General features: G+C 44.4%; 1 protein-coding gene across 2 annotated transcripts in view; it reads right to left on the minus strand.

Moving 5' to 3' along the window:
- Positions 1 to 13829, minus strand: part of fbln1 (fibulin 1) — a 117725-nt gene that overhangs the window by 69070 nt on the left and 34826 nt on the right. For both annotated transcript variants that reach the window (XM_073059233.1, XM_073059234.1), the window contains 3 exons: positions 13430 to 13531; positions 10868 to 11005; positions 9019 to 9156 (listed from right to left, as the gene is read on the minus strand). In XM_073059233.1, coding sequence (XP_072915334.1) covers positions 9019 to 9156; positions 10868 to 11005; positions 13430 to 13531 — 378 coding nt within the window. The remainder of the gene's footprint in view (positions 1 to 9018; positions 9157 to 10867; positions 11006 to 13429; positions 13532 to 13829) is intronic.

Raw genomic sequence — 13829 nt, forward strand, 5'->3', positions numbered from 1 at the left:
GTTGCAGGGAAAAAGCTCTGCAAAAATCTAACCCCATCCATTCCCACAACTCTTCAGGCAATTCTGACATCTGCAATGCTTGTTGATTATTGTCAGGAAGGTATCCAACTGATTTTTAACAAATTTCTCTTTTACTGATATGTGTGTCATCTGTTTGCCTACTGGCAGTGAATTAATGACTTAGTTCATCACTGGTTCAGATGCCGTCTGATGGATTAGCAGCGAGTCCTTTTCAGCATCCTGTACACTTCCCTTCTGTTGTTGACTCAGCAGTGGTACTGAATTGTTTGCTAACCCGTCTGTACAGAGGGACCTTAAGCTTTCTGTTGCATTTTGTTTATGTCTTTTACTTAATAAGCAGTTGCCCTCTGCCAAAATCATTCATTCCCATCACAGGGAGCAGGCAACATGAAAGCTTTAGCCAACAGCTGACGTAAAGCAGTGTATAATGTGTAGCATGGATACATTAATCATCTGTGTTGTATGAATGTCAATGTGTGCAGTTGGTTAATCAGTGCTGCCTTGCTGCTTGGCCCAGAGAAAGTCGGAACGCTGTCCTATAGCGTCACCTTCTGTTTCGAAAGGGCTTCACAGCCATTGGATTTGTTGGCAGCACACATTGCAATAGAAAAAAAAGAAATACGTTTTTTTATGTGGATAATGGCCTAAATAGTTGTAATATGTCACTTCCTGCCTCTAGCGTCCTTTTATCTAAGCTGGTCCCTTGGAGTGTAAAGGGAAAGTGGGGAAGAGGAGAGGTGGTGGAATGTTGGGATGGGTTCTGCTCACACTGTTCTTAAATCAAGTGGACTGAATGTTTTGGTCATGATCCTGAAGGATATAATGTGAAATAAGATATGTTCACTGGGTTCCTCAGTGTCTGTTACCTTAGGCTGGGATCAATCTGATGTTCTTCTCTCTGAGGGAACTTTAAGCCATGTGAATGGAGTTTTATCTGCAAAAAGTGACAGTGCACCAAATCTGAATCAAACCCAAAATTTAAGGCTTTAAACGGAGCACCTAAAGCTGTGCTTGCGGTGACCCTTGAGAGCTTTGGATTTGCTGCCAACTTGTTTAATTGCTCAAAGAACAATAGCATTGCCTTGGGGATTTTAACTCTAGGTGTAGTTTTCCCAAATTTCAAGAAACTTCCCAGTGGAACTAAGGTGACATGACAGCTGCAGTGAATGGGGTTTGATAGCCCCTCCGATGCTTTCCTAGATGATTAGATGGAAAGCTTAAAAGAGTCGTGATGATACTTGCTTTAGGAAAAAAAGCAGAATTTTTTTGCCGTATTGCTATTAACTTATCCCAAAATACATTGCATTTTCAACATCTTGGACTGTTCCATTTATCACAATGGGTGCTGCTCAAGAAGGATAACAAAGAATGCTGAGGACAACAGTAGATAACAATAAGTACTAGATAACAGCAGAAAGCTGCACTGCAACTGGCTACAACTGAACCGGTAGTGGCAGAACTTCCTGAACATCTGAACTTCATTTTCCAAGGAGCCTTGGCATGTCACTAAGGGTAATGATGATCTTTCAATGACTGTCCTTAAATTATACAGCTCAGGACCCTACCAGATACATGTGCAGGATCTCACAGGTAGCTGCACTTAAGTGTATCAGACAGGTGACAAAGCTAGGCAATTGCATCAAATCCTCCACCATTGCACTAAACCGAATGAGCATGAAATTGCTCTGGGCTCGCATGGGTGGAGGGTTTAACAAATTTTCTGCTTCTCCTCATTCCTGGATTACACAGTATGCTAATTATTTGTAAAGATTTCCCCATTCATTAATGCCCATGTGTCTGAAACCATAACAACAACTTTGTGCAAGAGGGCATAAAATTCTGTGTAATTGTCACAATTAGAGGAAAGTGCTCAGATGGGGGAAATCACCGTCTAAAAATACGCAATTAATGTGTAGATATAAAGTCCATAACATGAAGGATGAATGAGTAATCCCCTTCTAAAATGTTAACATTTAATTTTATATCTCCACACACCCTAGATTTGTCTGCAGCAGGCTCCTTCAGTTTATTCAGATTTTCATGCAGGTTTAGGAATTTGTTCTTTACTGATGCACATATTCCAAATTAATGTCTTTTGCGGTGCCTTTGGCATTCCTAAAGCATTTTAGTGGGTTGACATATTTTCAAAGCACTTTTCAATATGCGTCCATATAGTTCTCAAGATTGTGATGTGGTGCTCCCCACTGTACCGTGCAGCACCAAAGACTGGAGACACAAGGCAGGGATAAAGCAGCCTCTTTAGAAGTGGAGACATAACAAGAGGAGGAAGGGGAAATTAGTGATGATGCAGCCACTGTCAGAGGATGCTCATAACCCCTCATTACTGTGTAATTTAATTGCACCCAATGGTTCACTCATTATACCTAACAACCTTACACCCCATCTCCACTCACGCAAACGAGTTTGGCTAGGTACATCAACATCCGCTGCCTTAGTGTTTTATGTCAGTACAGACAGTCCCCGGGTTACGTACAAGTTCTGTTCCTGAGTCCGTCTTTAAGTTGGACTTGTACGTAAGTCAGAACAAGTACATCCAGTATTATTTAGCGTCAGTTAGTCAAACGTTTATCTTAGTATATAGTATATATTTTACCTTTCTATGCATATAAAACACTTAAGAAACATATTGATGCACCATCAATAACTCTCTGAGACGTGAGGTGAGATATCGGCTTTTATTGACTGGAAGAAAGAACAAGCAGCAATTGACCACCATGCTACATCCTGGAGACTGAGGGCAGGTCTCAGGCCCCAATCGCCTTTATACCAGGGTCTGTGGGAGGAGCCACGGTCAGTGGGAGGAGCCACAGGAGCAGTCAGCGGGGGGGGCGTGTCCAGACAGGTATATGTAGTTCACCACATTCACCCCCCCCTTTGTTTTAAAAGAGAGTCCCCATGGGGCGAAGTTTCTTACAAGTATATTTACAGGTTAAGTCTATCAGGTGGTCGAATCTGTCGCTGTGATCTACATAGCACTGACTGTGATTGCACAGGTGCCGGTGGTGATTGCACCGGAGACGGTGGTTGTGCTGGTTCCGGCCTAACTGGAGGTGTCAGCCACTAGGCGTCAGTGATCCCTCATGCGTATGCGAGGCGCTGGTATATGCGCGTGTGAGACGCCCGGTATAGGAGTGTCGTGAGGAGTCTGTGTAGGGCTCAGTGTGCGCAGTGTCACCTCGGGTACAGGGTTCATAGTTACCGTGGAGTGTTCGGGGTAGTGGTCTGCTGCACCTGCGGGCGCCAGGTCGCGGACGGAGACTGTGTCCTCCCGCCCATCAGGTAAGACCACGTAAGCATACTGGGGGTTCGCATGTAGAAGGTGAACCCTCTCGACCAGCGGGGAGTATTTATTGCTCCTCACATGTTTCCGGAGCAGCACTGGCCCTGGGGACGTCAGCCAAGCTGGTAGGGTGGTCCCAGTGGCAGACTTCCTGGGAAAAGAGAATAGGCGCTCGTGAGGTGTGGCATTGGTGGATGTACATGACAGGGAGCGGATAGAGTGGAGTGCCTCGGGGAGGACCTCCTGCCATCAAGAGACCGGCAACACTTTTGACTTAAGGGCTAAAAGTGTGGCCTTCCACACTGTGGCATTCTCCCTCTCCAACTGTCCATTTCCCCGGGGATTATAGCTCGTGGTCCGACTAGTAGCAATGCCCCTAGCCAGCAGGTACTGGCGCAGCTCGTCACTCATAAAGGAGGACCCTCTATCACTGTGGATATAGCAGGGATATCCGAACAGAGTGAAGAGCTGGCGCAGGGCTTTTATGACAGATGTGGCAGTGGTGTTGGGGCAGGGGATGGCAAAGGGGAACCGCGAGTACTTGTCGATAATGTTGAGAAAGTAGACATTGCGGTCGGTGGAGGGAAGGGGACCCTTAAAGTCAACACCCAGTCGCTCAAAGGGGCGGGTGGCCTTGATAAGTTGCGCCTTTTCAGGACGGTAGAAGTGCGGTTTGCACAGCGCAGACTTGGCAGTCCCTGGTCATCATCATGTCCTCAAGGGAGTACGGCAGGTTCCGGGGCTTTCACGAAATGGTAAAATCGGGTGACCCCCGGGAGGGCGTATAGCTGGTCGAGCTGTGCGCTGGCACACGCTCCCCAGGATAGGGCATCAGGGTGCTCATTGAGCCTTCCACGCCGGTATGGGATGTCATAGTTGTAGGTGGAGAGTTCTATTCTCCACCGCAAAATTTTATCATTTTTGATTTTGCCCCGCTGTTGGTTGAGAACATGAACGCAACCGAGCGCTGGTCGGTCAGCAAGGTGAACCTTTTGCCGGCAAGATAGTGCCTCCAGTGCCTAATAGCTTCCACTATGGCCTGGGCTTCTTTCTCCACCGCAGAGTGCCAAATTTCAGGGCCTTGAAGGGTACGAGAAAAGAATGCTACTGGCCTGCCTGCCTGATTGAGGGTAGCAGTCAGCGCGAAATCGGAGACGTCACTCTCTACTTGGAAGGGAATGGTCTCGTCCACCGCATGCATCGTTGCTTTGGCAATGTCCCCTTTAATGCAGCTGAAGGCCGCGCAGACCTTGGCAGAGAGGGGAAAAGTGGTAGACTTGATCAGGGGGTGGGCCTTGTCTGCATAATGGGGGACCCATTGGGTGTAACAGGAAAAGAAGCCCAGGCACCGTCTGAGGGCTTTGAGGGTGGTGGGAAGAGGGAGTTCTAACAGGGGGCGCATACGGTCCGGATCAGGGCCAATGGCCCCGTTTTCCACAACATACACAAGGATAGCGAGTCGGGTGGTTCCGAACACACACTTGTCCCTATTATAAGTAAGGTTCAGGGCTTTGGCCACTTGGAAAAATCGTTGGAGGTTGGCGTTGTGATCCGGCCAGTCGTGACCACAGATGGTGATGTTATCCAGATAGGGAAATGTGGCCTTCAGTTGGCACTGGTCCACCATCCGGTCCATTTCCCTCTGGAAGACAGAGACACCATTTGTGACACCGAATGGGACGCGCAGGAAGTGATAGAGCCTGCCACCCGCCTCGAAGACAGTGTAGGGGCGGTCCTCTGGGCGGATGGGGAGCTGGTGATAAGCGGATTTCAGATCTATTGTCGAGTACACCTTGTACTGAGCTATCTGATTGACCATATCCGCGATGTGGGGTAGGGGGTATGCGTCAAGCTGCGTGAACCTATTGATGGTTTGACTATAGTCCACAACCATCCTATTTTTCTGCCCGGTCTGAACAACAACCACCTGGGCCCTCCAAGGACTTGTGCTTGGCTCAATGATCCCCTCCCTGAGCAGCCGCTGCACCTCTGACTGAATGAAGGCCCTGTCTCCCACGCTGTACCTCCTGCTTTTAGTTGCCACAGGTTTACAATCGGGGGGTTAGGTTGGCGAAGAGCGGTGGGGGAGGGATCTTGAGGGTGGAGAGGCTGCAAGTGGTGTCAGTAGCGCAGCTGTCGGCATGGTGCTGGGTGGGATGTGTGGTTCGGTGTGTGTGTGTGTGGTCAGTAGCGGGGTATATGACAAAGTCCCACAAATCTGAGGATTCCTGACAGTTAGTGGTGGGAGGGGCCCATCATATGCCATAGTCACACTTTTGAGGTGGCTCTGGAAGTCCAGCCCCAATAGCACAGGCACGCACAGTTGAGGCATGACCAGTAGCGCAAAGTCCCGATATTCTGTGCCCTGCACCACCAACAACCCACCCGGATGTCTGTGGAATGCGACCCAGAAGCCATGACACCGGCCGTGTCACGAGTCCGCAGCGTTGCACCGTGTCCGGGTGAATAAAACTCTCAGTGCTGCCCGTGTCAAACAGGCAGCTAGTCCTGTGCCCCTCCACCAGGATGTCCATCATTGACCTTGCAAGCTGGTGTGGGGCACTTTGGTTGAGGGTTACGGAGGCCAGAGTTGAAATGCTGTCTTGGTGCCCAGTAAGCACCGGTGGGTCGGGGGCGGGGCGAGGTGGCGCCAACAAAGATGGCCACCCCCATCCGGGCAGGCAAGATGGCGGCCCCCATGCCTCACACGCAGCGCTGCCTGCCCCCGCTCGTGGTTCAGACTTACAGACCCTGGCGAAATGGCCCTTCTTCCCGCAGCTGGAGCAGGTCGCTTCTCGGGCCAGGCAGCGTTTTCGGGGGTGCTTTTCGAGTCCGCAGAAGTAACACTGCACGGACTCGCGACTGGCAGCGGCACTGGCCGGCAGCGGCGGGGTCTGAGGCATCCACAGGACTGGTGGGGGATCGCGCGGCTGGACAGCGTCAGCGTAATGCAGAGCGGCTTCCACCGTGTCGGCCGTCTCGATCGCCGAGCGTAAGGTAAGATCGGCATTTTCCAGCAGCTGCTGGCGCACGTACAATGACCTGATCCCCGTAACAAAGGCGTCTCTTACCAGGAGCTCCGAATGCTGCCCTGCCATGAGAGCTTTGCAGTTGCAATTCCGCACGAGTGTCTGTAGGGCTCGGAGAAACACGGTGCTCATCTCATGGGTTGCTGTCGTCGCATCACTAAGCGATGTCTTGCGTAGACGGTGTTCACCGGCCGCAGGTACTGTCTTTTGAGGGCATCCAGTGCCCCTTGGTAGGTCGGCAGGTCTCTGATAAGTGAGTAGACTTTCGGGGTGACCCTCGAGAGGAGAATTCTGTGCATAACAGCGGGCTCAGTCGCACTAACCTCCTCCAAGTATGATTGGAAGCATGAAAGCCAGAGTTCAAAGGCAAGAGCTGCTTCAGAGGCTTGGGGGTCCAAATCAAATTTTTCCGGACGTAAAATACTTTCCATGTTTTAAAACTTCCAGTCAATAAAATTGATGCACCATCAATAACTCTCTGAGACATGAGGTGAGATATCGGCTTTTATTGACTGGAAGAAAGAATAAGCAGCAATTGACCACCATGCTACATCCTGGAATTGGGCTCAGGCCTCAATTGCCTTTATACCGGGGTCTGTGGGAGAAGCCACGGTCAGTGGGAGAAGCCACAGGAGCAGTCAGCAGGGGGGGCGTGTCCAGACAGGTATATGTAGTTCACCACACATATGTATTCCAATAATTAAAACACTGCGTTGCTTAGTAATAATTGTAGCTTTCATCGGGGCAGGGCCTTTCACATGCTCCATTATTCTCACTTTATCTGTTATCCTTTAAAATTGTTCCGATCGTTGACCGACTTTTTCCAATGACATTTAACCTCTTTCCAAACGCTTTATTATTTCCATTTTATTTTCAATCGCGATCGCTTCCCGTCAACGGAACAGAAACACTGCAGGCGGCGGGTCCTGAGCTGTGCCAGCTCTTGAGGTCCACTGGGTCCTAAGGACCACCTCACTGAATTCCCCGGGTCCTAAACTCCACCACACTAAGACAAGTTAAATGGGACAAGTGCTGGGTTTGGGTATTTGATCCTCCACAATATTCCGCGTGAGAATTTAAACTGAAGGTGTTTTTTTTACGTGGTCGCGTTGCGAGCTCGACATCAACCCGGCATGGTTGGTACGTGAGTCACTGGTTTGACATCAACCCGGCACGGGAGTGGTTTGTCACTAAATTGAACTTGGGAACCTCCGTTCTCTAGCCCGGCGCAGATCTCACTGCGCCATAGCCGACCGGAATGGGGGGGGGGGGGGGGGGTGCGGGGTCAGGGTGAATTTTGCTAAGAAAAATTTAAGCCAAATACAAAGTTAAACACTCAACATAGTGTCAACGGCAATGACTTAAAATGGCGGACGGTGTTGCGATCTGACTTAAAATGACAGACGATGTTCACGTTCCTCGGTTCGTAAGTATGAGTTGTCCGTAAGTCGGACGTTCGTAACTCGGGGACTACCTGTATGTCATATTATCTTTCCAATGTTAGTTAGTCATTTGGCAGACATTGAGCATAAATACTCAAATTAACAAAGCAGTGTTAACAAACATAAACAGTCTGAAAGGCAAACTATGAGGTCTTGTTGCTACGTTCTTTTCATCCTCCTGAAGTGCTACATGGAATGGACTCACCAGACACCACACGGACAGGCAGGCAGCTCTGATCCCAACACTGGGGGTTGAGAAGCCTTAGATGGCATTGTCCATGTTTTTTCATCTTTTAAGTGTGTCCTGCCACCAAGACACTAGACAACATGTGAAGTCCTGACTGAGCAGGTAAGAAGTGGAAATGCTTTGATCAAATCTCACTTCTGTGTCCAGGTCACCATTTTTCCTTGCATGACCTTTCACACTGTCCTCTTGTGCGTGTTCCTTCGAGCTGGTGGGTGCTGAATGACCAAGAGCAGATTGTCTGCCATCTCATTAAAGTGACATTCATAGACAACCTTGTCGGTACTCTTTTGCAGATGTTCCCTCTGTTCTCTTTACTCAACCTGTCAGCAATTTAAAACACTCTTGTCTTCTTACTTTTCCGTTTTGATTAGGGGTTCTTAACTAAAATGTTTATCCTGTTTTCTCATCACTATACTGATTCTCTTGTTGAGTGCTTTCAGCATTCTCTATGTTCTAGATTTCCAACATCTGCAGTTATTAATTGTATCTGAGTTATATATGAATATAGATATCTGACACTGACATCTAACTGTACTGCCAATGCACAAGTTTAGTTAATGCCTTCCACAGTTGGCTATCTCTGAGTCAAATTCAATGAAATAACAGCTGATCTGTAAATGAAATGCTATTTCCCCATAACTTCTTAAAACTTTTATTAACAATACACAATCAAACTTATATTTAAAGTTAGCAATAGACTAGTAGCATCATACGAATTTGCAGAAGAGTTCTAAACTTTTGCCAATTCTTGTAGGTATAAGATTTTCAAAACTTCATTGTTGAAGGCCCGAGCACAAATTTTTAGATAATTCCTAGATTCCTCAGCAGTTATGAATTTCATGAAAGAAAATTAATTAGGAGGCTGCATGTTATTTAAATAATTTCATATTGCTCACATTTAAGTGAAGAGAAAAGCATTTGCTGGATAACGTACTCCAGAAAATACCAGGCAGCAAGAAATATGTTACTGCTTCATACCTATACAGTTTCCCAGAGCATCCTGCAGGAATCCAGGTCCACACTGGATATTCGGCCGGCAGCGGAAGGATCCTTTTGTATTCTGGCAGATGAAATTGAGCCCGCAATTGTGAAGTCCAATCTCACACTCATCGATATCTATCAGATTCCAAATAAAGATCAAATTATTCAGCAGCTAGGGTAAAAAAAGTCAGATTTAATTAAACAGGAAGTCCAGAATAAATTGTGCAACTTGCTAAATGATGGACAGCCAAGGACAGAGGTGATATTTAATGTAATGATTCCAATAATCTCACAGCAGTGCCATTTTGAGCAAGTGTTGGGTCCAGCCGAAGTTGCCATCAGTTATGCTGCTCTGATGAGGAGTAGCTCAATTTATTGTCACAACTAGCCAGCCACGCATTTGCAGATGTATGTGGGAGTAAATTGGATGGCCCCAGATACAAATATAAAGTTTGTGATAATCCATGTGCTTTACCTCTGATGCAAATAACACTCTATTTTCAACTGCCTAATCACTCTTGTGATTATGGTATTCAGCTGGTGTGAACTTCACTGTTCATTTACAGGAAGACCAGCTCGAAACAATAAAACCCACACTGCATCTGGTGAAGGAGACTTACAGAAGGCGGCAGTAGGTCTGGTAGACATTGTGAAACTCACTCTAGCCTAGGAGAATTTCAATATGCCACGACATAAGGTAAAAAATGGGCTCCATGGTTGTCTGACACTACATTTGGCTGGAGTGCAGTAAAGCCTGTTTCAGCAGAGGGTCAGGAGGATGCAAACATAAAAAACAAAAGCAGTGGAAGTAAACAGTGTAAGGGTCAAAGGGAAAATTCAAGACCTGAGTGTCAGGATGGAGTATTGCATGTTTACTGAGTTCCCAGGTATAGGCAATGTCAGTGAAGTCATTTTGAAATCCATAACCAACGCACCATTACCCCTGAACTCTGGACACTAAAACACAACCCCAGCTACCAACAACCTCTGTTAGTCAGGACTTGTGCTTTCCCAAACATGAGGAACTCTGTATTTGCTAGAAATCCGACATAACACACACATAATACTACTTGAGGAACTCAGCAGGCCAGGCAGCATTTATGGAAAAGAGTGAACAGTTGACATTTCGCCGAGACCCTTCATCAGGACTCATATGATATATATGCTTTACTAGAAATTCACACAATTAACTCTGTTGCAAGTCACACTCAAATATCTCAACTTGAACACATAATCAGCTAATCAAACAAAATGCATTTCACCCAAACATTTTCATTGACATTATATCACCCAGGAAAAGGTAATCTTTCAACCACAAGCTGCCATCATGCAGATATGTCACTTTAAATAGAAATACCATCATTCAAGTCTGCCTTTTCACTCTCCACTTCCTCCTTTCTTAACTTAATGTACAAGAGTTAGGTGGCATAATTGTGCACCTCTTATTTTTTCCTCCTCCCATCACCAACGCCACATCACTTTACCTTTCTCCTGCAACCAAGCCAGGCGTTGGTAAAAGAGCAGAAAGAGAAAATTAAGATAAAAATACATCATTTAATTTTACACCCACTCAAATAATAACCCAGTATTTAGTTGAAAGGTTAACTTGAGGAAGGCAAGATGCTTCCTCAGGGCCTGTGCAATCTTGTGCATCAGCAGTGACACGGTGTTGTGCACACCCAAGGCCCAAAGTCCTGGGTGCAGGCCTTTCCTGTACGAGTTTGCCTCTATTGCCCAACTCATGTAAGAAGTCAGTTGAGCTACAGAGTGCATGATGGGGAGATAGAAATATTCAGGGGAAGAAGGATCACTGGTTGGAGCACATTCACTTCTATTTATTACATACCTTTGCATTCGTTGTTTTCAGTCAGTTCATATCCTGTGCCGCAGCTTATCTCACGCAGGCACTGATATGACCCAATACTATTGATGCAGCGCTCTCCTGTTTGGCATTGATGAATCAGCAACAAACATTCATTGATATCTGTAATTAATAACAAGTAACTCATCAGGATTTTAGTCTTTGCTGTACTCATTCTGAGGTTGTGTTGATAGATGCAAGAAGTTGTCACTTTACCTTGCCCACATTGCTAATTTTTATAACTGAGTTATGGCATTGGATGCTTTCTGGAGAGGATCACACACAACCCTGTTCTAACCTATATTTCATGCAAGTACAAACTTTCTAACTGGATAACAAAAGACGGCATACTATTATGTATGCTAAATTGTAGAGCTCCCTTGTACTCCAACCAACAGCAAATGCAGAAAGCAAATCTTCCTTTTATATACCTTTCTATAATCTGTTAAACCATTGGAGAGGTAAGGTTTCTCAAAAGGAATTAAATTCTCACTCCACTTAGATGCATATATACAAATAAACATTTAACTAAATAATTTAAGTAAAAGAACTTGAACATGGACTAAATGTTTTGCATACTCTGAGATGCTACCGAATTTTTTTTTTTGAAGTGCAGACATTACTTATATGTGAGTAAAAGTTGGATAGTAAAATCCCACAATGATAGCTGGAAATCACTGCAGTGGTCTCAATAGACACATTGGTACCTATCTTAACTGGCATTTAAAGATTCTGTCTAAAGGGGGCAGCATTTCAGCAGACCTGTAATTTGTGCCTGACTCCATCCAAGCACAAATATTGTTGGCAATAACCACAGCACCAGGAATTTTGGGATACATTTCATTTGATGAACTTAGCAAGAACATTAGCTAGGGTACAGGAGTATCTTTGGCAACTTTACCAAAGCTGGCATCCTAAAATGAAATGCTAATCTCAATATCTTTCTGAGTCTTGAATATTCAGCATTTCGACAGAATATTTTGAAGCATATTTGTGCAAATTACTGTTTCATTGCTGCTGATTTTGAATTATACAAAATGTTAAGAGATTTGTAATAATCTCACCTTGTTTTTTGATCTGCATAGTATATTTAGTGTGCTGCAAATCTCCAGAAAGTTAACATGTAGAGAAATATTTAAGAATTTGTATCACATATTAAATGGTAATAATCCTCACTGAAAGGAACATTTGCTCACAATTTGTGGTCAACTATAAAATAAATATTGTTCATTGCATACTTACAAAAATTGCGCACATTGCGTACATACAGATATCAACAAAATTTAAAAACCTTTCGATTTTCCTCTACTTTCTTAATGGATTTGCATGAACAGTAATTCCCATAAAGAAATACAGCAGACTTCCTTTATGGGAACATATTTTAATTTGACATTGTGCTAAATAGTGATTGGAAGATTCTTGTTAAATTAAGGTAGGTACAGAAATATCATAAGGATTTTTAGAAAACTCTGTTTTAATATTTCTTCTATTTTGAAATATTTAAAGGAATTAAAATACAAGTACAAAAATATTAGGTGGATAAACACTGAATCCCTGGCAGGAAACTGGGATTTCTAAATTAAATTGCCTGCGTAAAATTGCCAAAGTTGATGTCTGATTCATGGAATCATGATGGAGAAATTATCCTCATCTTTGCTCAGGAGTAGCAAAATAAAATTATGCTTTCCAAGGAACTTACACATGCATAAAACCAAAGGAAGGCAGATCTTCAGGGTCCTTCAGCAAACCTTCTGGGAAAGGCTCTGGGACAGGACTTTGGTCTGTCTCCCATCCCTGCCAATCCCACCAGCAATGATCACAATCATCTGTTGTTCTTTGTCTGTCCCAAAAAAGTAGCAAGGCAGGTTGTAAACCAGCCACATGCCCAGCTTCTGTAATCATTATTGCTGATCCACAGGGAAGTTCTTGCCCATGTAGCAGTGCTCCAAAGTTTTCAATATGAAGAATGTGCCATTGAGTGAATAAGCAAGATGATATAATGCTCTCCATAACATGTTCATGTACATATTGGAGGTCAATGCATTAATTACATCTTCTTTTGCACTTAGCTGATGCCACTCAAGTGGCAATAATGAGATCAGTTTGAGGTGTGTAAATTAAGTCTTCACCTACCTTCTGCAGTGATAATGTCACAGAGATTAGTTCCTTATACAAAAAATTGTTTTATTGAACTATTGTAAAACTGTGTTACTGAACTACTGTAAAATTGAATATGGACTGTGTAGAGAGGGAAAGATAGTCACTTTTTTAAGTGTCTTGAGTTCATTTATTAACTACAGAGATTATACCATCAAAACAGATAGAACTATGAAACCAATTAGAAACTGACACACAATAACTGGCAGATTTTCATTGTTATTGTCTGAAAACCAGTGACAAGTGTAATAAATTTGAATTTTTATACATCCAGATATTTATTATATTTTGCCCTTTAGTTTCTGAGTACTACTTGCAATCTTTCTGATGAGTACAATTTGTTGATCTTTTTGGGAAAGACTGTAATTGGCAAAAGCCTAAAGACAATACCTTCACATGTTCGCTGGTCATCATTCAGCTTGTAGCCAACGTAGCAGGAACAGTTAACACTTGTCCCTGTATCGGTGCAACGCTGCTGACAGGGTCCTCCTCCTATGAGAAAGGTAATGAAATCAGAAAAATTGCTAATAATGCAGCAGACTTTCTTCATATCACACTTTCCTTTGATTCTACGCATATGGCAGTGTAATCTGACTCCAGCTTCCCCAAAGCTTTGTGTAAATCAGTAACTTGACAGATGATTTTAGATTTAATCTATAAATACTGGCTCAGAAATAGTCTTGAGCTGCATAATTTAAAATGACAGTATATAGCATTATTTTTACTTTGGCCTCATTAACCTTTATTGAATATCTTAAATGACTTTCTTGATCCATGATACAAATCACCA

This window comes from Hemitrygon akajei, chromosome 10, assembly GCF_048418815.1.
Source record: "Hemitrygon akajei chromosome 10, sHemAka1.3, whole genome shotgun sequence".
Taxonomy (NCBI): domain Eukaryota; kingdom Metazoa; phylum Chordata; class Chondrichthyes; order Myliobatiformes; family Dasyatidae; genus Hemitrygon; species Hemitrygon akajei.